This window comes from Sus scrofa, chromosome 15, assembly GCF_054392235.1.
Source record: "Sus scrofa isolate SSC_HxYL_T2T_F1_AM1 chromosome 15, Sscrofa_HxYL_maternal_Yorkshire_Landrace_v2.0, whole genome shotgun sequence".
In the NCBI taxonomy this organism is placed as follows: Eukaryota; Metazoa; Chordata; class Mammalia; order Artiodactyla; family Suidae; genus Sus; species Sus scrofa.
In genome coordinates, this window is record NC_139397.1 from 132,017,802 (window position 1) to 132,043,365 (window position 25,564).

General features: G+C 40.7%; 2 protein-coding genes across 13 annotated transcripts in view; one reads left to right on the plus strand and one right to left on the minus strand.

Moving 5' to 3' along the window:
- ATIC (5-aminoimidazole-4-carboxamide ribonucleotide formyltransferase/IMP cyclohydrolase) overlaps positions 1-4,787 on the plus strand; it is a 31,609-nt gene extending 26,822 nt beyond the window's left edge. The window contains 4 exon segments of the mRNA NM_001130736.1: positions 1,434-1,526; positions 2,657-2,839; positions 4,097-4,252; positions 4,577-4,787. Of these exon segments, the coding sequence (NP_001124208.1) occupies positions 1,434-1,526; positions 2,657-2,839; positions 4,097-4,252; positions 4,577-4,696 (552 nt within the window). The 3' untranslated portion in view covers positions 4,697-4,787.
- A 9,102-nt stretch (positions 4,788-13,889) lies between these two features.
- FN1 (fibronectin 1) overlaps positions 13,890-25,564 on the minus strand; it is a 72,781-nt gene continuing 61,106 nt past the window's right edge. For 4 of the 12 annotated variants that reach the window (XM_084999039.1, XM_084999038.1, XM_084999037.1 and 1 more), the window contains 7 exons: positions 24,849-24,955; positions 23,771-23,909; positions 21,097-21,261; positions 18,834-18,959; positions 18,208-18,314; positions 15,262-15,372; positions 13,890-14,646 (listed from right to left, as the gene is read on the minus strand). In XM_084999039.1, the coding sequence (XP_084855165.1) occupies positions 14,575-14,646; positions 15,262-15,372; positions 18,208-18,314; positions 18,834-18,959; positions 21,097-21,261; positions 23,771-23,909; positions 24,849-24,955 (827 nt within the window). In that variant the 3' untranslated portion in view covers positions 13,890-14,574. Of the gene's footprint in view, positions 14,647-15,261; positions 15,373-18,207; positions 18,315-18,833; positions 18,960-21,096; positions 21,262-23,770; positions 23,910-24,848; positions 25,316-25,564 lie in introns of all 12 variants that reach the window. The other 8 variants (XM_084999035.1, XM_084999032.1, XM_084999031.1 and 5 more) reach the window with 2 other exon arrangements.

Genomic DNA, 25,564 nt, shown 5'->3' on the forward strand with positions numbered 1-25,564 from the left:
ACGCTTCACCCCATTTCTTTCCCTATTAGAAATGTCTTGCAAAACTGTAATTCAGTATCGCACCCTTGATATCGACATCAATAAAGTCAAGGCACAGAACACTTCTACAGTCACTGCAAGGAGGCCCCTTTTCCCTTTTACACACACGCGTCTCTCCTCCACTCCGTCTGTAACCTTGGGCAACCACTAATCTGTTCCCCTTTCTGTAACTTTCATTCATAGTACATTCGTGGACAGGCTTTTGTGTGAACCTGATGTCTCATTTCTCTGTTTTAGACAGGGGAGTGTATTTGCTGGGTGCTGGGTAGTATTATGGTTGTATATTTAGTTTTTTAAGAAAACTTCCATATTGTTTTCCAAAGAGGCTGCATCACTTTTTATTTTACACCAGCAATGTATGAATGATCCAGTTTCTCTGCATCCTTACCAGCTTATCAGTATAGTCACTTTCTTTTTAGAGATGTGTGTAAGCTATATCTCATGGTTTTGATTTGCATTTCCCAGTGCCTTAGTGATGGACTTTTTTTTTCATGTGTATATCCTTTTTCTTAAAATGTCTCTTCATGTCTTTGCCTATTTTCTAATTAGATTTGTTTTCTTATTGAGCTGTAAAAAGTCTTTACCTATTTTAGATACTAGTTCTTGGATCTAAGACTTGCAAATCTTTTCTCACAGTCTATAGTTTGTCTATTTATCCTCTTAATCTAGGATCTTTCAAACCGAAGTTTAATTTTGATGAAGTCTGACTTAGCAGTTTTTCAGTTAGCAAATTTATTAACTACTTGTTGCTTATGTCTTTATCCACTTTGTATAGTGACATAGATCTTATCCTTTTTAGTTTGTATTTGCTTTTTATATTTAAGGTAGTGACATTTTTAGTTATAATAGCCATTTCATTCTGTTTGAACTGATAGTTCATAATATATTTTAGAATCCTTTCTACTTAGAATATCCCAGGTAAACCAGAAAATGATCTTAATTTGATTTTTCCCTGAACAGCCTTGGCTGTGTGTGCATCAGAATTGTTTGTAATGTTTGTGAAAACTATTCTGTTTTTTTTTTCTGAACATAAGTTTTATCACATCTCCAGTTATATGTTGGTACGGTGGTGGAGAAGATGCTATTTGTTAGCTTTGGAGTGGATATGGCGTTTCATATCTAGCCTGATATGTAAACCGATTTAGCCAAAGTTACTGCAAAGTGGCATCAGTTTGAGTCTGATGCATTAGGCATCGTGCAGAGTTCCATGACAAATATATTGAATATGATTCTTTCAGTAAAACATGATAGTGTCTCCTATGAACATTTGATTTCACTCTGTCGTTTGAGAGAGAGAACTGTGTTGTGGATCTTTTACAATAAATGACACATGAGATACTTAAATGAAGTTTTAAAAAAAGCCTGATGCAATTTATCCATTCTGTGTGTTTCAGTTGCCGGAATCTGCACTCAGAGACCTTATTGTAGCCACCATTGCTGTCAAGTATACTCAGTCTAACTCCGTGTGCTATGCCAAGAATGGGCAGGTAACCCAAGGTGTCCAGCTCATCTTGGGGGGGACTGTTGTTTTACAAAATGATACTCAAAAATCCTTCTGCCTCAGGTATTAGACAGCTCAAAAAGGAAAACTTACCAATTTTCTCTCTTCTGGGTTTATCAGTATTTACTCAGTGATTATGGAGTTATCTTTGGAACCAAGTATTCAAATTGGTCATATTGCCTCTCTCCTGGCATGAGTTGGTACATTTTGGACTAGTGGGACTCTAAAAGCTGCTGTGAAACTAGTTTATTCCCTCCCCTCCTCCCTATCAGTAGTATTTCCAGTGAAGAGGGAGCACAACAGTAGTGCCACTCACCAGCCCAGTTGAAGGGTATTTTTACTTCTCAGGTTATTTTACCGAGAACCCACAGACTAGGAGTTAACATGATCTTTTAAAAATTAGTTTTAGGTTTACTGAGGCATAATTTACACAGTAAAATTCACCCTGAAGTGTAGCGTTTGCCCAGTTTGCACAGATTATATTGTTGCTTGACGACTGCCACAATCAAGACATTGAACATCTCTCACTATCTGACGTGAAGCTAAGTGTTTAGCTTCTTTCCTGGTGCACCAGCTATGGAGCTCAGAACGGACCTGGCTCATCACCAGGCCCGCCTAGCTTTAGGGCAGACTGGTTTTGCCATAGCTTCAGGACCTTTTCTTCTTAGTGTCTCTTAAGCTCCTCTCTAGGCATTTGTTAAATTATTTGGCCCATAAGTGGGAGGGGAGGGTGGATATGAATTGGCATGTGACCTAGACGACCTTTCAAATTCAGAATTTTAGTAATTGCGCATCTGTGGTAACAAAAACCCGGGAGATTGTGTCTTACTGTCTAGTAAGTTCCAGTAAGACCACACTTCACCACTGATGTCTAGGAGTTCTGGAAACCTCCAGATATTAACTATACCTTACATGTCACTGAAGTGGTAAAACATGTAAATAGTTATAAATGTTACATTTAACCTTTTTAATGACTTAAAAATTATTTGCATTTCCATTTTTCAGCCTGATTTTTTTTCTCCACAAAATTGATAGATTTGGGAATATGTACAGAAGACCCATTGAGAAAAATGTGTTGTTGGAAGAGATACTCATTCTAATGTCCGTGTTCTTCAGATCATTGGCATTGGAGCAGGACAGCAGTCTCGGATACACTGCACTCGCCTTGCAGGGGACAAGGCAAACTATTGGTGGCTTAGACATCACCCACAGGTGCTTTCCATGAAGTTTAAAACTGGAGTAAAGAGAGCAGAAATCTCCAATGCCATCGATCAGTATGTTACTGGAACCATCGGCGAGGTAAAGGACTGTCCTTGGGTCTGAGTGGAGTGTATTTTCTGTGTAACAGACTTTACCTTCATCACTACAAAGAGAAAAGCTCTTAAAGTTCTATATTGTCTAAAATTACTAATTTAGACTTCTTCTGTCTCATTTACCTTTCTTTGTAGTTCTTTATCCTTTTTTGATGCACAAATCATCTGTCTTTTTAGATTATAGCCATTGGTTTAGTTTTGTGTGTTTGTACCTTTCCTGTTGACGTTTTGATGACAGGGGCTGTTTTTCATCCATTTGGGGTACCTGCAATAGTGCCAGATGTGTTGCTTGCTGCATGGTAGGTGTGTATTCAGCATTGCACACAGATTGCCTAGTAGCATGTAACCATTGTCTTCCCTCAAATTTTCTACAAGCTCCGTTAACAGCACAATATACTTTTGTCACATTTTAAGTTCTTTAGTATCTTCTGCTTTGAAGAAGATACGTATATGGGGGCATTAAAATTGCAGCTAGCCTGCCAAAAGAATAGGATTTACTGCAGTTTCTGGAAATAGAAGTGCTCAACAAGGACTGGATGCAAAACAAAAAGAGAAGCCTGGTAATCAAAAACTGGTAATCTTCTGGGGGGCCAGTGACCTCTGTCCAGCCCATCTCTGTCCAGTCAGGGACAGGGATCCAGGTTGTACTCAACAGGATCAGCGGTACTTGCAGCCATGAAGTGCTTAAAACAGCCTTTTTTTTTTTTTTTAAAACTTTTTTACTTCCTTTTTCTGTTTGATATTACGTAATAAATTCTGACATAAGTCCCATAAGAATAAAAATATTTTGTTTAAGCTAAAAAAAAAAAAAATCACTCAAAATAAAAGCACTTTTAAAAAATATGAATCACGTTCTAATTTGTCTATGAGATTGGCTGTATACTTGAGACTAATTACTGTAGAAATGTCATTCTGGAGCGTCCACCATTGGTTTCCTTGCTTCCTTTGATACAGGGGTATAAAGCAGTAGACTTAACTTAGGCAGAGATTAAAGAACAAAATACATTTGTAATAAACTGACTTATAAATGATAAAAGCTTTATTTGGTACTTAACACTCTTCCTTAATGAAATGGTAAACAGCATCAAAAAAAGGTTCTAGAAATATGGACTTGGATGTAAATAAGAGTGGTTATTTGTAATTGAGAAGTCCTAGGAAGTGTTTTCTGCAATTCTCTTTCCATCAGATAGTACTAAAGATGGCGTAAACCTTGTCTTTCCCCTCACCTCCCCCCAACTCATAGGGTGAAGATTTGGCAAAGTGGAAGGCACTATTTGAGGAGGTCCCTGAGTTATTAACTGAGGCAGAGAAGAAGGAATGGATTGACAAACTTAGGGACGTTTGCATCAGCTCTGACGCCTTCTTTCCTTTCCGGGATAATGTAGACAGAGCTAAAAGGGTAAGTATGGAACCGGTGTGCATTTGCATAGCTTTGGTCATGATGCAGAAACTATTTCAGAAATATTGCTTCTGACTTTTCAGTCCTAGGGGTTATATTATATATCCAAATTATGGTGATGTGGCATATCAGTAATATCTAGTGAATTATTGTGACATCTCCATTTGATGTATGGGTAACCCAAATCCTGTTATTTTGCCTTGTTGACTGAGTGAATCGGTCTGCACTGTGACTCGTTAGTTTATGCTTTTTATAGGGGAGTTTGAATCCTGGCATGTTTTGCATAAGGTTGTGTTTGAGAGTCAGTCTCTGTCTCCCCCTCAGAGTGGTGTTGCCTACATCGCTGCTCCCTCCGGTTCCGCTGCTGACAAAGTTGTGATTGCTGCTTGTGATGAGCTAGGAATAGTCCTTGCTCACACGAACCTTCGGCTCTTCCATCACTGATGAACCTTTGACTCTTCCATCACTGACTTCATCACACTTTATTTTATACCCTGCTTATGTGTAGGTGAAAAGTCATGTATGGGATTCTGAAAAAACCTTTTTAAAAAAATAAAGCATTAAATTTTAATAATCTTGGATCCATGGTGTTCAGTGTTATATTTAATTTGTCTTAGTTATAGGCTCGTAGTTTGACAAACATTACACATGATTATTTGTGAGAAATATAGGAGCAGCCCTGCCTCCTGGAGCTCAGCTCATCCTAAAACTTTACTACCTGTGCAAATATCTAAGGTTCATCACTAAGCCAAAGAAACTGAGCAGACACCATGATAGGTGACACAGGAATCTTTAGGTCTCACTAGTTTCCTCATAGGGGATTTTGCTCCTGAGAGTTTCCTCTAATCATGGTTCTAAAAAGCTTGGTTAAGGAGTTCCCTGGTGGCTCAGCGGGTTAAGGATCCAGCATTGTCACTGCTATGGCACAGGTTCGATCCCTGGGTGAGGAATTTCCATATGGCGAGGGCATGGCCAAAAATAAAAGCTAAAAAGCTTGGTTGACTACCTTCTAAACAAACAGCAGATTTTAACCCGTTGACTAAAACCATATGGGAGAGTAAATCTTCTGTTGACCTGACATAAGGATGCTGCCAGTGCTTACTTTCCCTGCTAAGTGAAATGTTCTCCACGTTTTCAGCAAGTCCTTGAGGTCCGCTCTGGGGCTCCATAAAGATATAGTCAGTGTTTGCCCAGAAATGGACCCAGTCCCCCTAGTGGGCTTACCACAGGAAGTAAGGCACCGTGGAGGGCAGTGCCTCCTTGCATTAGGACATAATTGTGCATTTACGTGCTGTGCACGTATGGTCCTGTTCCTATATTACACTTAAGGCCAACTAACACCTTTGTCATCTTTCACCTTAATAGATGAGCCCTATCCTCTTCCCTATCCCTGTGTCTCAGCTTCCTTCCTAAATTAAGAGATTTCTGAAGTTTTACAGTTATCCTCAATCGTAATCTATTAATCTATCCTAATCTTCCAGCCTTTGCTGAAACAAGGCTGACTAGTTTACCAATAAAATACTGGAGGAGAAATGTGTGGACTGCTAAGGCTAGGTCATAAAAGGCATTGCAACTTCAGCCTCAGGTTCTTGGATTGCTTGCTCTGGGGTTAGCCAATGCCACGCTTACAGGCACATGGAAGCAGCCTTGCCCAAAGAGAAACTATCCTGCCAACACTGCCAGCCGTGTGGGTGAGCTGCCTTGGAAGTGCAGCTCCAGCCCCAGGTGGCCTCTGGCTGCAAACTCTTGAGAGACCTGCCTAGAGGAGCTTCTCATGTGGTCCCAATACACAGAAATAGGCAAGTATTGCCTTAAGTCACAAAGTTTCGGCGGTGCTTTGTTAGGTGGCAATAAACAGCTAAAACATATTTTAGCTTCTAATTTGTTCTTTCCTTGACCAAAGATTAACACTAAGGGTATAATTCTGGAACACTTCTTGCTCTATTTAACACTATATTGTCTAAATTTGCTTACATAAGATAATTTTAAGAATGGTACTATAAAATATCTCAACCAGATAGAAATACTTTTGTCTTAAATTTACTCTAATTTCTTTCTTTCTTTTTTTTCAATGTCCACACTTGCAGCATATGGAAGTTCCCCAGCTAGGGATATAATTAGAGCTGCAGCTGCAGGCCTATGTCACAGCCACAGCAACACCAGATCTGAGCAGCATCTGCAACCTACACTGCAGCTTAAGGCAACTCAGGATGCTTAACCCACATCCTCATACTAGTCAGGTTCTTAACCTTCTGACTCACAACTGGAACTGAGTGTTTCACTGATATTTAAATGGTACACACACTGATCTGATACTTGCTATCACTGATACAGAATGGGCAAAACCCCCATAACATAAAACATCTGGATCAGTAAAGAGGGTATTTAAATTGGAGGAGCATCTAGGCCCAGGTAGCAAAGCCTCGGCCCTCAGTCATTTGTGAACAGTCCACTGAGGACACCCTGTATCCATCCTGATGCCTCCAGGGACAGCTTCTTCATGGAGCCCAGCCTCTTGCCTCTGACAGCACAAGTCCCTGCAGGTCTTGAAGCTCCTGGTGCCTTCCATTCTTAAATAATCTCAAACCTTGTTGTTGCTAAACACTATGCTGGGCACAAATTTTACTTCTGGGCTATTTCTGATTATCACTACCTTGTTTTACTGCTCACCGGTTTGGTGATCTTGGGCACCTGCTTTAACCTCTTGGAGTGTGTTTTCTCATCTATAAAATGGAGATGGATTCACTCCTGAAGAGGTCAGATAGCTCCTGATAAAAAGCACATGCCCCCAGAAGTAGTTTTCAAGTCTCAGCTAGGCTGCTAACAAGCTGTGTGACGTTAGGTGGTGATTTAGTCTTTCCCTCACTTTCTACTTGTAAACTGATGTTGCTAATAGCATCCACCTCTTAGGGTTGCACTGAGGAGTAAATGAAACAAAATATGTAAGAGCTAATTAGAATACTACCTCAGATATAATAAACACTGTTTCTAAAAGAAAAAAATGCTAGTTACCTGGAGTTCCCTTGTGGTGCAGCAAGTTGAGGATCTGGCATTGTCACTGCAATGACTCGGGTTGCTGCTATGGCATAGGTTTGATCCCTGGCCTGGGAACTTCCACATGCCATGGGTGTGGCAAAAAAAAATGCTAGTTATTTTCATTTTATTTATTTATTTATTTATTCATTTATTTGTTTATTTTGCTTTTTAGGGCAACACCTGTGGCATGTGGAAGTTCCTGGGCTGTAGCTGCCAGACTACGCCACAGCCACAGCAACACCAGATCCAAGCCACATCTGCAGCCTACACCACAACTCACGGCAACACCGGATTTTTAACCTACTGAGCAAGGCCCGGGATCAGACCCACAACCTCATGGTTACTAGTCGGATTTGTTTCCACTGAGCCACTGTGGGAACTCCACTAGTTATTATTTTCATTGTGCTTTGGTGTATATGGGGCATGGAATATAGTGGAAGATGATATTAATGTGTGGAAATTACTATAACCAGAAGTCAGCATATATATATACGTTGAAGATTTTGTCTCATTTTTTGAATAGGTAGCCAGAGAGTTTCCAAGTTCCTTCAACCTTTCGTCTACTCTTTTCCCCCCGCACATCACTTCTTACTGCTACTAAATTGGTCTACTGGGCACACACCAGGGTCCTAGCCTGGGCCAGGTACCCTCATCTCAGCAAGGGGGCGGTTCTTTCCAATGGGATTTGCACAGCCAAAAACAAAACTGATGCTGTGACTACAGCACAAGCTTTACCCAATGGCCAAAGAATGGAGAAGCAGGAACCTAGTTTTTATTTATTTATTTATTTGTTTGTTTGTTTATTTATCTTTTTGGCCATCCCACAGCATATGGAATTCCCCGGGCCAGGGATCAGATCCAAGCCCCAGTTGTGACCTAAGCCACAGCTGGCTACAACACTGGATCCTTAACCCACTGTGCTAAGCCAAGGATCAAACCTGTGTCCCAGTGCACCCAAGACACCATTGATCTAGTTGTGCCACAGCAGGAACTCTGGAACCTAATTTTTTTTTTTTTTTTTTTTTTTTTTTTGCTTTTTAGGGCCACACTCATGGCATATGGAAGTTCCCAGGCTAGGGGTCCAGTAGGAGCTATAGCTGCTGGCCTATGCCACAGTGCACTCAACTCGGGAACTGAGCCTCATCTGCCACCTACACCAGAGCTCATGGCAATGCCGGATCCTTAACCCCCTGAGCGAAGCCAGGGACTGAACCCACATCCTCATATATCCTAGTCAGGTTCGTTAACCACTGAGCCATGAAGGGAACTCCTGAACCTAGTTTTTAAATCAACTTCTCAACCCCTTTCAGGCAGAAGCACCAAATACAAAGAAGGGTTGAGATAAAATGGGGGAAATTGGAAAGAGTGGAAGGAATATTCATGAGTTAGCTGAGAAAAGGGGTGTGGTTTGGACCGGAACTGATGCAGGTCTTTTTCAGGCCTCTTATGGACTTCCATGTTTGTTGGCATGGCAACTGTCAACTGTCATGGTGCTGGTGGGCATGTGGGCTGGTGTGCTAGTGTATGACAGTGAGCCTCTAATGAGGCTCAAGGTTTATTGGAAGTCAAATCTTCTGCCATCTTGGGCATAGTTTGTTCTAACCAGTTCTTGTTTTTCTCTCTTTGAAGCTTCCTCCTGAAACTTAGACAAGAGTCCTGGCTTTCTATTTGGAGGAGAGGCAGGGGGATATGGACTCCGGGGCAACAGCCTTGGTAACATTACCAATAACAAAAGGATATCAAGGAGGTTTTCTGTAACTAAAGTGGCATTTTTCTCACTGAGGTAAAGTGCGCATATGAAATTTATTATTTTAATCATTTAAAATTGGGCAAGTTGGTGATTTTTAAGTTGTAGAACCACCACCACTATTTAGTTCCAGAACATTTCCATCACCCCCCGAAGAAGCCACATTCTGATTAGCAATTCTTCTCTATTCTTTTCCCCTGCTGGTAACCATTAATCCAGTCTCTATCTCTATTGGTTTGCTTATTCTGGACATTGTTATAAATGGAACCATACATTATGTGGCCTTTTGTGCCTGACTTCTATCACTTATCGTATTTTTAAGGTTCATGGTGTAGCGTCAATGGATAATTAATCAGTCGATCTAGGAAAGAATTAGAAAATTTTATTTGAGCCAAATTTGAGGGTTATAATCCAGGAAGAACGTCCCAGAAAGCTGAGAATTTTTCCACCTATTAGAAATCATTACACAGTTGTATAAGTTATTTGTACATCAAATGTCGTATTATTGACAGTTTACATAATCCAGATCTAAGCATTATTGTGGTGGATCATGTCATGCCTTACAAGATCAAAAAGGGATGTTATCTTGTAAAGAGTTGTCTCATTGACACTAGGAGAATGCTACCCTTAATGGTAGAGCAGTTATTCCTGCTGGTGGAGGAGATCTGGTTGATGGATAATACAGATACAAAATGCACTGTGTGGGGCAAGAGGAGGCCGAAGGGCAGAGAATTTATTTTTAAATTTTTTTCTTGTCTTGCCATAAAATCTGAATTTCATTTCACAGTAGCGTGGATGACTACTTCATTCCTTTTTAATGACCAAATAATATTCCATTGTGTGTATATATCACATTTTGTCTATTCATTCATCAGTCTGGGTTTTGAGTCATTTCCATTTTTTGGCTGTTATGAATAATGGTCCTATAGCATTTATGTACAAATTTTTATGTGAACCTATGTTTTCAGTTCTCTGGGGTAGATACCTAGGAGTAGAATTGTTGGGTCATATGGTAACTCTATGGTTACCCTTTTGAGGAACCAACAGTTTTCCACAGCAGCTGCACTATTTTACTTTTCCACCAGCAGTGTATGAGGGTTCCAATTTCCCCTCCAAAGTGGTTAAGTTCAGCACTTGGCTCAGCATCTTACAACTAATACTGAATTATACAGGTCAGCAGGTTCATTTTAAAGTCCTGTCCAGCAATCTCCTGGCAGAGGCAATGCTTCCTTCTGGAACAAAATGTCTATTTCCCAAGTACCCTCATGCAAAGAGCTCCCTGGGAGCATCCTTAACCTGTGATGTATTTTCCACTAGGGCAGTCCACTGTGGTGGGCAGCCTGCAGGACAGGTGATTCCAGCCCCAGCCATTACAGAAGGCTGACACTCACCCCATGCTGGTCACCTCCAAACAAGCTAATTTCAAGGCTTTGGAGGCACCAGGCAGGAGCCATTTTAGGATAAATTTGATTGTTAAAACTTCTGTGTCTCTAAAGAGTAAGTAAAGAGGAATTCAAGGAAATGTAAAACATGCTTTAATATCTTATACCTAGCTCGACTGAGGAATGTTACAAAAGGAATTTCCGGTTTGGGACTTCAAGCTGAAATACCATTTCTCTTGCTCTTTTACTACTTACGGTATTTTCTTCTCTTCCTTTGTAATGTATATAGATTTTTGTTTGCAATTCGAAGTCTCTTTTAATTTTTTAGCCACATCCATGGCATGTGGACGTTCCTAGGCCAGGAATGAAAGCCATGCCACAGCAGTGACCCACTACAGTAACAACAGATTCTTAACCCACTGTACCACAAAGGAACTGTACCACAAAGGAACTCCTAGTCACTTTTGTTTTAATGATATAGAATGGGATGATGTGGAAATAATATCTTGCATTTAAAATATGACTGCCATTTACACTCTTTAAAAATAAGTTTCTTAGTCTGAAAAATCCAGGGCGGGACAAGTCATCTTTGTGCTGCTTCTGCTTTATCAGCCTTTGTGGTAATCTTTAAATGTTCCTAAACATGACAAGTCCCAAGAGTGACCTTTTTCTTAATGGTTGAAACATATCTCCTGAAAATGGGATTTTTTTAATTGGAGGCTGCCACTTCCCCTATAGCAGTAATGGGAATTTACTGAATAGGAAGCAATTTCAGCACTTAAATGTGCTGATGTGATGTTTCTTAATCACTTTAATGAGTTTCATACAACTAGAAATGGAATAGAATTTTCAATAGAAATATAATTAAATGGAAAAGTCATTTCCTATACTTGTAATTTCCACCTGACCATTTCTTTATTCACTTCTGCAGAACATGTGCCTTACAGGCTTATAGGGATATTGCATAATTCACTTATGCCATTAGAGCTGAAAACAACAAAAATATGTGACAACAAATCAAGTGCAGCAAGCCAACATGTAGCTTCAAGACTAGGATTTTTTCTTTCTATTTTTTTCTTTTTGCTTTTTAAGGCCACACCTGTAGCACATGGAGGTTCCCAGGCTAGAGGTCTAGTCACGCCAGATCCGAGCCGTGTCTGTGTCCTACACCACAGCTCACGGCAACACTGGATCCTCAACCCACTGAGTGAGGCCAGGGATTGAATCCGCAACCTCATGGTTCCTCGTCGGATTTGTTTCCACTGTGCCACAACAGGAACTCCGGATTTTTCTTTTTAAAACCTGATATATTTATTAGTTTTATCTGATTTTTCTTGAATTGGCAATTTCTTGCCTAAATCCAGCTTGGTCTTTTAATTATGCGTTTTTAATTTGGCCTGCTTAAGACAACTCTCAGAGGCAACAGTAACATGAGTCAGTAAGAACTGTAAAAGGGCTTTGGAAATCCTTGCATTTAAATGATTTTGCTGAGAAATAGTAAAAAAAAAGAAAGTTTTACCATTGTGCATCGTGACACACCAAAACATAAAAGGCCACTGAAATTCGTTTAATTTGTTCTGATTTTCTAAATAATACTCCCTGTCGAAATAGTCTCTTTTGTAAGTTTAATATATTGCTTTTGAGAATCTGGAAAAAGTGGTGCTTTTAAAAATCTTAAATGCAGAGTTTGCACTTCAGTGTGTAAGTTGTTGACGGGCCCACTATCCATTTAATTAATACAGCCCAACTGGATTTACTTTAACTCACTTTGGGGAAATAGTTTTAGGATTGTCATTAGATAAGTGATTTGAAGCAGTCAGTCTCCACCCAAAGCTGTTCTTATGTTTCATGTTAATTTCAACAGGATGTTGCTGAGGTGCCGTTTTCGTGAGTGGGTACCTGGACCTCCTTGTCACATTAAAGATGGAGGCACCAGCCCACTTTCTCTTGGCATGTGTCTACAGTGGGGCTTCCCCTCATGCTGTTTTGTCACATTTTCTCTCCTGTGGGCAGCGATGACCCACGTATGTGGAACAGTCATTTAATATCACCATAGTCTGTTCTTCCTGTAATTTTTTCCCCCTTTCTTTCACATGTACAGAGCAGCTGTCTTGGTAACTACTGGGTTGGCAAAGCTGAAAGGGTAGTGATGGGAACGAAAGTCTAGGGTCTGGGTCTAGAAAACACATCTGAGCTGTAGTCTCTATAAAATTAGACTGTAAAACTTCTCCCCAAAGAGATGCTAAGTGTCAGGGAATTTTATAAAATGTAAATGTAAATCAGTTCCAATGTGAATTTTTTTTTTCTTTCTCTTTTGGCTGCCCATCGGCATATGGAGTTCCCAGGCTAGGGATCAGATCTGAGCTGCACTTGTGACCTATGCCACAGCTGTGGCAACACTGGATCCTTAACCCACTGTGCTGGGCCAGGGATTGAACCCGAGCCCCAGTGCTCCCAAGATGCCACTGAATCTGTTTCACAGTGGAAACTCCTGAATTTGTTTTTTAAATAAATGAATCCTGAGGAAATCTTTTTGTAATTGGTCTTGATATTCATTGCCAGTTACTTATTGAAATATTTTATGTTGCACAATGATGTATAAGAGCGTTTCCATGTCTTGTATATTGTAAATCATTAATTTTTTACTGATTAATAATTAACTATTCCCAGTGCTGATATTTCACTATTCTGGAAGCCAGACTTAATCTCAAAATTTTGTTTGTTCCCCAAAGTTAGACTGAAAGGAAATGGCCCTTGCAGACCAGGGCTATGCAAACTTAGTTCATCTGGGGAACCCTCAGTGTCAGCTCGTGTGAAATAAGACAAGTTGGATTGAGATTGAGGTTACTATATGACAGCGTTTCCCTAAGATAACACTCCTTTATGCTATATGAGGGAGGGAAGAATTATAATGGTTAGAAGAGAACAAAAAGCTAGCAAGTTAATTTTTTTTTTTTTTAAAGGCTGCACCTACAGCATATGGAAGTTCCCAGGCTAGGGGGTGAATCAGAGCTATAGCTGCCGGCCTACCCCACAGCCTTGGCAACTCAGGGTCCAAGCCTTGTCTGCGACCCACACCACAGCTCACAGCAATGCCAGATCCTTAACCCACTGAGCAAGGCCAGGGATCGAACCCGCAACCTCGTGGTTACTAGTCGGATTCATTTCCTCTGTGCCACAATGGGATCTCCCTTTTTTTTAAGCAAGGTAATATTTGAATCTACCTAAATCTGGTAAAGCAGAAAACATAAAACTATCTCTATTACTGAAGAGATAGAATGATAAAGACTGAATCTGGGTTTTTGGAATGACAGATTTAGAAAACACTGTACTTAAATGACCAAAACTTAGAGAGCTGTGCGTATCATAGATTTTCAAATGTTTGCTAAATCATAAAGGAGAAGAAAATTCATGAGGATTCTTATTTTTCTTCACATTTCTCTATGTAAAAAAAGAAACCACCACATTAAAATTGTGGAATGTAAATCTTTTACTAAACAGTTGTCTTTCCACAGTAGTAAAGCTTTGGCACGTACAGTATAAAAAATAATCACCAACCATAATTATACCAAATTCCTCTTATCAACTGCCTACTAACTGTCTTCAATACAATTTGATTCCATATAAAAATACTGGGAAAAATTGATAAATAACAGGTAAGAGAAAGATATTTCTAGGCAATTACCAAAGTCATCTGGAAAAAGTGAGTACTGTGGATATTTTAAATATCACAGTAACAAGGATATGCTGTTCCTACAATATTGCGGGCCAGACAGTTAAGTAGAAGCAGAAGTGTTTGGGTAACTTTCCTACTTAAAATTTTTGGTAATATCATTTCAAGACATTTTGCATCTTGGTTGGTACATGTGCAACCCTACTGATCCCAATTCAGATCACAAGTTAGAATCATTTCATTTAAAATATTGAGCGGTACTGAACACTTTGGAGAGCAGGCCATGTACTGCCATTTATGAGAAAAGTCTCAAAACACTCCCAGGGTGATGCTTGGAGAAGCTGTGAGTTGAGCTGAAGCTGAAGAAATTACTCCAGAGCAAAGGGCTTAAGAAAGAAACAAACTGGGATGGGGTCTGCTAACATCACTCCAGTTTGGATGGACCTTGGCAGAGATCCGTGCTTGTTTCTCCAGCTTGGAAATTTTACTCTCGGGAATCTTCTATGTCAGCCTGTACATCTAAAGGCATGAAGCACTCAATTGGGCAGTTGACATTCTGTTAAAATAGAAGAAAGCCAATTAACAGCAAATACAATAGAGTCTATGGAAAAACAGGGAAAAAAGCGGGGATGGGGTGGGGGTGGAGAGTGGCTTCTCGGACAATTACTTATAAATAGAATGTTTTTAGCTTTAAGAACCTAGCAGTTTACCGGGCCATAGGAGATGGTCAAGCGTTTAATACGTTACAACTTAAACTGTGTTAGGATACAATAGTCTATTCTTTCGTCATTCAAAGGAGTTTTTAGGCGTTCCCATGGTGGCTCAGTGTAATGAATCTGACTAATATCCATGAGGACTTAGGTTTGATCCCTGCCTTTGCTCAGTGAGTTAAGGATCTGGTGTTGCCATGAACTGTGGTGTAGGTCACAGACATGGCTCGGATCCTGCATTGCTGTGGCTGTGGTGTAGGCAGGCAGCTGCAGCTCTGATTCGACTCCTAGTCTGGGAACTTGCACGTGCTGCGGATATAGCCCTAAAAGGACAAGATAAAATAAAATAATAAAATAGTTTTTAAACATCTGGTTCATTCAGAAGAATGAGAGAAACAGACTCCCTATTCTGTGTCTAATTGCATTTAGGGGAGAAGCATGTGGGGTGCAAGTGCACTTACGGTGTTTGTTCTCTGATGGTATCTCTGTGAATACTGGTTGTAGGAGTGCCCGGTGGAGCCTTCGGGACCGAGTTCAGCCCCTGGTCTGCGGCAGTTGTCACAGCGCCAGCCCTGAGAGAGCAGAGACATGTAGTCAGATGGACTTTAGGACAACATAGAACGTCACAATTTAGTGCTTGCATCAAAGAAGAATGTCCGCTCTTACGAGTTGTCAGAATATATGCAGTTAATCACAAAGGGAGTTTTGATGATAATGATTTCATGCATTGATCACTCACAAAATATATGTTGGCTAATCCCTCATAGTTTGTAACTGCTTCTGTCTATTTATGCTTTTCCTTTCTCCTGAAATGTCTTTTGTTCCTATTCAAACCCCACCCGTCTGCTAAGGCTCCTTCCAGTCCCAGTTTAATGTCCACACTAGATGGGGGAAGAGGTTTACTAGAATCCTAGAACTTTTAAAAGGGATGTGAGATCACATGAATAAACACCTTCATCTTACAGGCAGGGAAAAGGAGCCCCAGAGGAGTGAGTGGCTGAGGAAGTGGGGAAGTCACACGTGTCTGTGGGTGGAGTGGGGCTGCCACCCAGCTGGCTGACTCCTGCTCACATTCTTTGTACAAGCACCGCAGCTTTACTTCCTTCCTAAAATTCCATGGTGGCCTGCCATCTGGATGGAGAGGGGATGACAATGGGGATGGGACCAAGCTGGGCCAGTGTGGCTTCTCCCTCTGATTTTGGCTAGAAATGTAAGGAAATGGGTCCACTCTCAACTGTTGCTCCTGAGCTGATAGAAGGTAAACCTGGAGCTACTGGACGTTATCTTTCTCACCATCAGCCTCACCTGCTGAAGGATGAAGCCAATGCAAAGGGATGAGGCAGATGAAACAGGAACCCCAGATGCATTGCTAGAGTGGCCCTAAAGCTGGTAGTTCCTGGGACTTTCCAGCTTTTTGAGCCTTCTTTTGCCTAAATTAACCTGAGCTGGACTTTTCTCTTACAACCCAAAGAACCCTAAATAATACAATCACTTTCTTTTTATAGTGTCAACTAAATATTTCAGATATGTTTCTCCATTTAAAAGCATATTTCAGGAGTTACTATCATGGCTCAGTGGAAATGAATCTGACTAGTATCCATGAGGATGCAGGTTTGATACCTGGACTCCATCACTAGGTTAAGGATCTGGTGTTGCCATGAGCTGCGGTGTAGGCTAGCAGCTGCAGCTCCGATTTGACACCTAGCCTGGAAACTTCCATATACTGAGGGAGCAGCCCTAAAAAAAAAAAAAAAAAAAAAAGCGTAGTCCCCATAATACCTATGACAATATGGGCAAATACCTACTTACAGAACCAATGAATCTTGCCTTCATATAAAAATGTCTTAAGCATTTCATTTAGCACGTTGCCTTAGAACAGGTGTCACACATGAAAGGGTTCACATGTGTAAATCATGAGGCGGAGAGGCTGAAGTGAGACTAAAACTGACTGCGACAAATTCACTTTCCATCATGCACTTCTACAGTGAGCACAGGACCAGAGATGACTGAGTTCTGTGATCACAGTCTTTATACGTGTTAATGAGAGACTGAGAAAGAGAGAAGAGAGAGAGAGAGACTGCCTCTCCACCCAATCACTAGTGATGGAATAAGATCAGAGTAGCTTCCCAGGGCTGCCCTCAACCAGACCTCTGAAAACCCTTCCCTGCTGCCAGTTAAGTCTTCCTAAAAACCATTTTCCATCACGTTCCCTTTCTTCCTGGGCATCTGCAACTGGCTAATGCCAAAGGCATCAATCCGTAAATCTGACCTGGGGGTAGAGGGCTTGCCCTTCAATGGACCAGAATTTGCAAAGCTGTTGGGGAGGGTATATTTTCACTGAAAACAAAGCAATAGTATTTCCCGTTGCTTTTGAGTTACAAGTCATTTTATTTTGAAATCCCAAATACTAGAGGAAAGCACAGCTTTTTATTTTTGGCTATGCCTGGGGCATGTGGAAGTTCCTGGGCTAGAGATTGAACCTGAGTCACAGCAGTGACCCAAACTGCTGCAGTGACAATGCCAGATCCTTTTAACCCGCTGCTCTGCAAGGGAACACCAGTATTTTTTTTTATTATATTGAAGTAGATGAGAAATGGCTGAGAAGTACTAGAATAAGTAATGGACTCCAAGGCCCTCCCTAAGTGGCCCCCACTCCTTCCAACTGAATGTCTTGCCACAGGCAGTAGGCAGAGGGTTGTTTTGCTGGTGCCCATATGTTCCAGCTTCTTCCATCCCAGGGGGTATGCTTTCTCTGGTCTCCCTGCTTCTCCCTCCCTTGACAAAATTTTAACCATCTTAAACCTCAGCCAATTTATGCTTCTCTTTTCCACAAGACCTCATTTGTTGCTATCAGCCTACTCGGGAACCGTATCATCAGACCCACTCAGAACCTTACTTAATCAGCCTGACTTCCAGTATATGCCAATTTAATGTCTTCAACTATATCATTCAGAGCCAGTACCATTTCTCACTCCATGTCTGTCCCATATTCCTGAGCCCAGCTCTAGACCTATAGCAGGAATTGATTTTAGGACTAAAAGAGAATACAAAGAAGCGATATCTCCTTAGATCCAAGTATTATTCAAAATATTTAACAACAGTGGCAGGGACACTTGCCCATCAGAATACAGCCAGAGGCCCCGGGCTACCCAGCATGTAACTTCTAGTTGCTGAAGAATAGAGGCAGTCAGAACAGTACATGTGGGAGAGTGACTGAGGCTGACACAGAGGGGGAGGACTGGAAAGGGGTATCCAGTAGCCTTATGTTGGCAGCTGGGTACCACAGGAAACAGGGCATTTCATCATTTCTTAAAGGGTACTACCACCTCTGTGTGCGCAGCACACACACAGTGCAGGGGCCTCCCCCCTTAAGTAAATCGAAGAGAGTTTGGCCTAACTGGTCTTACCCGCTGGCCTCCAAAGCATGTGCAGGAGCAAATGGCACCGAGATATTCCTTCTGCCACTGTTCTCCCACATGGTATGTCTTCCCATCATCATAACACGTCGCTTCATCTACAGGGACACACAAGTCAGAAGCACATGTAAGACTGAGACCAATGCAGATGTGCCCCCTCTATGGGGGTGGGCTCTGTTTCCTAAATTTGTATCATCGCACGTTTGTAACGTCCCACATGTTAGTGGGAATCATCTGTAAGAGACGTACTGCTACACAGATCTTAAGGCAACTTTTCCAAAGATCAGACCTCATAGACTGGAAAAGGCTCAATGCTAAAATAGAGATTGTATTTCAAAAGTTGAATCTCAAGACCCATAAAGCTTTCTCGTAACATCCCACTGCAGATTATGGTCAAATGACTCAGGTTGGAAAAGTGCTCAGGTGCCCTTTAATAGCATTCAATCATAGCCATTTTCCAGGCTTGTCTCTGCTTTCCCAAATCAAGATTAACAAACCCACTGTTCACGCCTCTAGAAGAACTAAAGTCTCCAGTCATTTCCAGGGATGAGAGTTACAGCTCAGGAATGAAGTGGGAGTGCTTAAAAAGGTCCTAAAAATGATCTGTGGCAACGTACGGGGATCACACTTGAATTCTCCTTTTCCATTTCCGAGACATGTGCAGCTCATCATCTGGCCATTCTCTCCCTGACGATCCCACTTCTCTCCAATCTTGTAATTCACACCATTGTCATGGCACCATTCTGGGGGTGGGGGAATCAGAGGAAAAGGCGTTATGGGCATGTTCAAGACAAGACAGTGACTGCACTGGGATATGTCACCAGATTTTCAAAGCCAGGTTTCTGGAAGGGGTGGCAAGGCAAGTTGAAGGTCATGATCCCTCTGACCAATCACTTTTTTGGTTGGATGTAAAAACATTATCTTAACATTTTAACATTTTCTCAGAATTTTAAAATCCAATTTATTCCATTTCACAAGACTAGCTAATGACCTTCATTTGAATGCTCCCTGTTAAGGTTTAAAATTGGGAAAGCTAAAGTCAGAACCGAGTTGAGTTTTAGGAATAGAGATCACAGATGAAAAGTCACTTTTGGATTTACAGAGATCCTGGATATAGAATAGTTCAATTCACCAAAAAAACAAAGATCAGTTGATCTCTATAATAGGAAATGGGAAAGAAGAAACCTGTGTATCAAAACAAAACAAAAACAAACAAAATGATAAATCAATGGTTATCATTCCAACAAATAGGACTGGTTCTAAGGGATATCTAAAAGTCACAGTTCTATGTCTTTACTATACATAAAAGATGACTTGTTAATCTTCCAAGTTTATACCAAAACGAAACAGATTTTGTAAGTTTGTATAACAGACACAACTTCTTTCATTTTATCCATATGTCAGTCATTCCTTAAACTTTAAAAGTTATTCAACAATTATGACACCTAAGCAAGGAATATGTCAGTTGAGCCTAAGAATCACATAAATCAACTTACAGCTCTGCTCTCACAATTGTGCATAAGTACTTATACAGGTAATAAATGTACAGACTTAAAAATTCAATTTCAGGAGTTCCCGTCGTGGCGCAGGGGTTAACAAATCCAACTAGGAACCATGAGGTTGCAGTTTCGGTCCCTGCCCTTGCTCAGTGGGTTAACGATCCGGCATTGCCCTGAGCTGTGGTGTAGGTCGCAAATGCGGCTCGGATCCAGCGTTGCTGTGGCTCTGGCTTAGGCTGGTGGCTACAGCTCTGATTTGACCCCTAGCCTGGGAACCTCCATATGCCGTGGGAGCGGCCCAAGAAATAGCAAAAAGACAAAAAAAAAAAAAAAAAAAAATTCAATTTCAGACACTAAAAACCACCTAATTGATGTTAAAACTTTCAACTCCTAAATAGCTCATAACACTTCTTTCACTCTTTCCACTTTCAGATGGTCAAGCACAGCAGTCTGCATTGAACAAAATAGTTGTTTTCATATTTCAGTCCAAGTTAAACCATTTCATATAAAGTACCCTGAATATCTTTTAAAAATCTATTATGTTTTATCTCCCCCAATACAGTTTCTGGTTGTGTCCGTAGGAGGCTAGTTAGAAGGCATAATGTTAACACCTATAAAAATGAACAGATTTTTAATAATTATCACATCTCCTACAAACAAAGCATACATGAAAGATTTACAAATACTAATACTTAAATCTCAAAGCATGATAAGTAATTCCTAGGGTTATTTTAACTAAAAAAAAAATGGAGATATTAAAAACCTCTTTATACTTTGAAAATCAAATATTTTTCAGTTGAAGTGGATTCTTAATTACCTACAAATGGATTATCTGTACTGGCTACTTGGCATGATTCAAGCTACCTGATGTGTGATATGAGTGTGTGTGTGACATGAGTGTGTGATATGTGTATATGTGAGATGTGAAAGAGTGTCTGAGTCTGTATATATCGATATGTGTGCACATACTTAGTTTGCATTAAAATAGAGTATTTGTGAGCATAAATGTTCATCCCTGAGCTCACTCAACACTAAATATTAAAAGAGATTTGGGGTGTCTCTGTGTCTCTGATACCCTTCATTAGACCTGGCTTCAAAGAGTTCGTTAATTTATATATTACCAAAAAAATTGTTTAGTTATATTACATTGCAAATATACTTTTAATTAGTAGTGGTATTGAAATACAACTGTTGAGATGAAGCAATTTTCAACAAGTAAAATTTCCCATCATTGTTACATGATGCAAAATGTTACTTTGAGTCAAGCAGTCTCCTCTCATCTGCTTCATGTTTGGAAGAGCCTGTGTCTGCCAAACATGCTTCCTTGGCCCCTTGTGCAAATGCATGGAACTGCAAGAGAAGGACAAAGCAAGCTACTCACTAGATGAATCACATCTGAAATGACCACTGCCAAAGCCTAAGCACTGGCACGAGAGCTTAAAGCCAGATTCAGATAATCGCTCCCACTCTTCTCCGATGGCATAATGGGAAACCGTGTAGGGGTCGAAGCACGAGTCATCCGTGGGTTGGCTTAGGCCTTGGTCAACTACATGAAAAAAAGGAGGAAAAAGCAAAAGAAAAAAAGAAAAAAAATCATCTTATTGTGGTTTTGGACCATAAGAAGAAAACTGAATTATTGTATATAATGACTTATTCTAAAACAAAAGCCCCAGTGGTATTAAAAAGCCTTCACCTATCAATGCATCAGATGTTCTAATAGACAATGCTTAGATTTTGCTAGTCAGCATTGACACAAGCATCTTAAAAGGAGCCCATCTTTCATTTTTGCCATCAATTCTAAAAAAAAAATCATCATTTCTGATAAATCTAGCCTATAGAGCACGGAACAAATTGGGAGACTGTTTAAGCTAATTAAGAATCTCAATAAGAGGAGGGAGTTCCCTGATAGTCTAGTGGTTAGGATTCAGTGCTTTCACTGCTGCAGCCCAAGTTCAATACCTGGTCTGCGAACTGAGATGCCACATTAAGCGGCTGCATTCTCCAGTCCCCCAAAAAAGAACTTTAATGGGACACAAAGGCTGGAAATTCCTATCATTATCTAAGTGACCCTAAGCTAGTTATTTAACATTTCTCTGCTTTATTTCCTTCATCTGTAATGTGGAGATAAAAAAAATTCCACCACTTGCTTGGGACTTTGTGAGGATTACATGAGATCATGAATTCAAAGCACTGGTCTATTGACAACACTTAAAAAGTGCTCACCAGATAAGGAACAATTATTAGAGGGCATCTTTTGCTTTTAATACAAAAGTCATAGCATTTTTAAATAAAGGATTAAAATGTGATCACATTTATATGATAGTCACTTTTGTGGCATTTTTTTGCATAATAGTGTAAAAAGCCTAGATTTTTGTACATTATTGTCATAATGGTTGGACTACTTTATCAATAAAACCAATGGTTCCATAAAAGAGCAAGCAATGGCATATCAATAACTTACTAATAATGGAGTCTCTTCATGTTGCCTATGATCTGGTCTTTATGTTTTAGGAAAGCTTATTTTACAATAATCTATGCCAACAAAGCATGCTTCAAATTATTCTGTAAAAACTAAATAAACTAACTTCTGTAACTTTGAATATCACTTTGAATATCACAGGACAAAAATCAAAAGCTCAAAAGCAATAGATATTTGAAGTGCCTAACCTTTTGAAAGGCATCATACTGGAAGAAAATAGAGTTTTGTTGAAACTAAGACATTGGAAATGTCTTACAGCCAAGAGAACCTGGCTAGAATGCAGAATACTGCGGGTGGGAATAAGGAGTTGGGAAGAAAAATGGAAGGAACTTACATTGCTACTAGGGGTTTCAATAACCCTCCTAAAAATAGCCAAGGATTACAGTTCCATGAGACTAAAGTTTTGGAGATGGCATCTCAAACAAAAAATAGAAAACAAAAAACGATGTGGAAAAGCACAAAGACCTTTGAGCTCTTGAAAAATCCCTTCCACGTGGCATTCTATTAGCAAAACCACACAAAACAAAAGATGTGCATTACCATGAACATATAACACAATAAGCACGAACTGATCCCTCCTCCTCCCCCGCAAACAAACTCAACTGCTTGATTCATAGGCATTTATACTTGTAAAAGAACACAGTCACCTATCAATGAGGAAGGAGGCCGCGGTTAAGGAACTGGTCCCAGGAATAAAATCTGCTGCTTGGCAGGCAGAATTTAGCATTCTCTGCTGATGTGAAATAGAGAACCCTCCAGTTGGAAGATTCAAGATTCATCATTTTAATTATTCCCTATCTCATGTGTCTTGGTGAATCTTAAGTTGCTGCAGTTTGAAAAGCTATGTGATATATGACTGGTTTAAAAGGACTTTCCAGGTGCTTAAGAAAAAGTCAATGATCATTTAACCTCGATTGCATTCTTAGACCTATATAATCATGAAATTATATTTGGATAAGGGAGCTTTTTGGATGGAAATGGGCTATGTTGGTAGCATTTTACATCAGGAACAAAACCCAGATGGCGCTAATGTCTGCAGGTAAGGAATTTTCCTCGCGGGTAACCACTTTCAGTACTTAAACGTTACTCAGGAGGACAGCAACACGGTATAAAGAGGGCCTGGGAAAAGACATCAGGAGACTTGTGTCCAGCATCAAGCCTGGTGCTCACTAGCCGGAACTCAGAGTGTTGGACTAAATAATATTTGAAATCCCTTCCAGGCTTATCATCACAGCACTGAGACTCTATATATGTATGCTGGAGATGCAAAGATACTAGGATACTTTGAGGGGGAAATTATTGAATTTAAAGTTGCTCATTTACTTCACGGAATTAATTTTTCAAAGTCAAAAGATGACAGCAATGGGAGTTCTCTTGTGGCACAGCGGGTTAAGGATCCAGAATTGTCACTGCTAATAGCATAGGTTCGATCCCTGGCCTGAGAACTTTCACATACTGAGGGTGGGGCCAAAAAAAAAAAAAAAAAAAGACAATAACAACAAAGGAAGAGTCACTTGAAGAAGCATCTCTGGTGTAGTCCAGAGCCTGTGCCTGGATAACCCAGATATTCACATACCAGAATTGCCCACGGTAACCACCTCCTCCCGAATCTTGTGCCTCTTCTGGTCTTTTAGTGCCTCCACTATGATGTTGTAGGTGGCACCTCTGGTGAGACCCGTCAAGGTGGCACTAGCAGAAGTTCCAGGAACTCGGAACTGCAATTATTGGCACATCCAAAGTGGGGGGAAAAAGCATATGGTGAGGAATCGCCATGACTTTCCCTATTCTCTTGTCAATGACCTTAACTGTGTAAACTAAACAAAGAGAGACAAACAAAGGTGGAGGGTGTAAAGGTCCCAACCAGCCAAAGAGAGAAACGGAGCTGGAGTGACTGGCCCTCCTTTCTGCCTGCCAGATTTTCCTGCCAAAAATTTACCCTTGGTGCTCCCTAGTTGCCATGAACCCTCAACTAATTCTACACTCAGCCTCCTCTTCATCCTGCTGTAGATGCAGGTCTGGCCAAGCCCACTGGGACCCCTGGCCATGCCTCCCCCTCATAGACGTGGACGCTCTGCCCGCCCTGTGGGAGATACATTCATCCTGCATATGTGTGTGGCATCTGACCCCAACATGGGGGCCTTTAAACACTGTGGCATATCTTCAAACTCATGTGTCGAAGCTTGTAAATCTTCCACAGTGTCATCAGTTTTTAAAATTCTGCCACTTTCTAAAAATAAGAAAACAATAAAAATGGATATTGGCAAGACAAATGAAAGAATGGAGGTTTTAGAGAATTGATCACCTACAGGGACAGCTTCAGCCAAGTTCTTTCTCCTTTGACATCTCGCTCTCTTTTCTACAGTCATTTTTTTTTTTTTTTTGGTGTATATATATTTGCCTCCCATGACTGAGACTGGTCAAAATGATTTTCTTCTCTTTACTAAACAAAGGCTAATGACACTTTTTGGGGACATTCCCTAAAGTAGAGCCATACTGAGATTAAAAAAAAAAAAAAAAAAAATCAGGACTTGAGCACGCCACCTTTCTAAGAGGGCCTCGACGTATGGCCACTTGACATCAGAGCTCTGGTCACTTCAGTAGCCTGACTCACTTTTCTCCCAGCCTGCCCAGAAGTGAAGAGGAAAGTTAATTACCTGCAAGGGTTCTTCATCAATGCCCACGGGATGACATGAAATGATATATTCAGAGCTTTCCTGGAATGGGGTCCATGAGATGGTTGTCTGAGAGAGAGCTTCTTGTCCTGTAGAAGCATTTGGATTGAGTCCCAGAACGTGAGGGTAGAGGTGATGGTCTACGTCTCCCCTGGGGACATGACCAACTTGGATCTCCTCATTTACATTCGGCGTATACGGTCCTGGCCTATGCCTTACGGGGGTGGCCGTTGTGGGCGGTGTGGTTCTCCTAAAACCATGCTCCTCAAAGATCATTTGTTGCCCAAGACTGGGCTGCTGACCAGAAGTGCCAGGAAGCTGAATACCGTTTCCAGTGTCATACCCGGGTTTGGTGACGAAAGGGGTCTTTTGAACTGTGGAGGGAACATCCAAGATCTCTGGTCCATGAAGATTGGGGTGTGGAAGGGTTACCAGTTGGGGAAGCTCATCTAGCCAAGAGAGGTTAGAGCCAAAAAAGCAAAGCGGGTTAAGCTCCCAGAAGTAGCAGCAGTAATCATTCTCAATTCAGGCAACAACGACTATTTATCAATCTGATCAAAGCCCCTGGAAAATGAGCAGCTCTTAGATCACAAAACACTTTTTTTCCAGAAAGAAACCTTTCTGATTTTTCTCAAAGGTTTCTTTACAGTTTAGAAAGAAAAAAGTGTTAGTATGAATTTATCATACAAAGCTTTGAA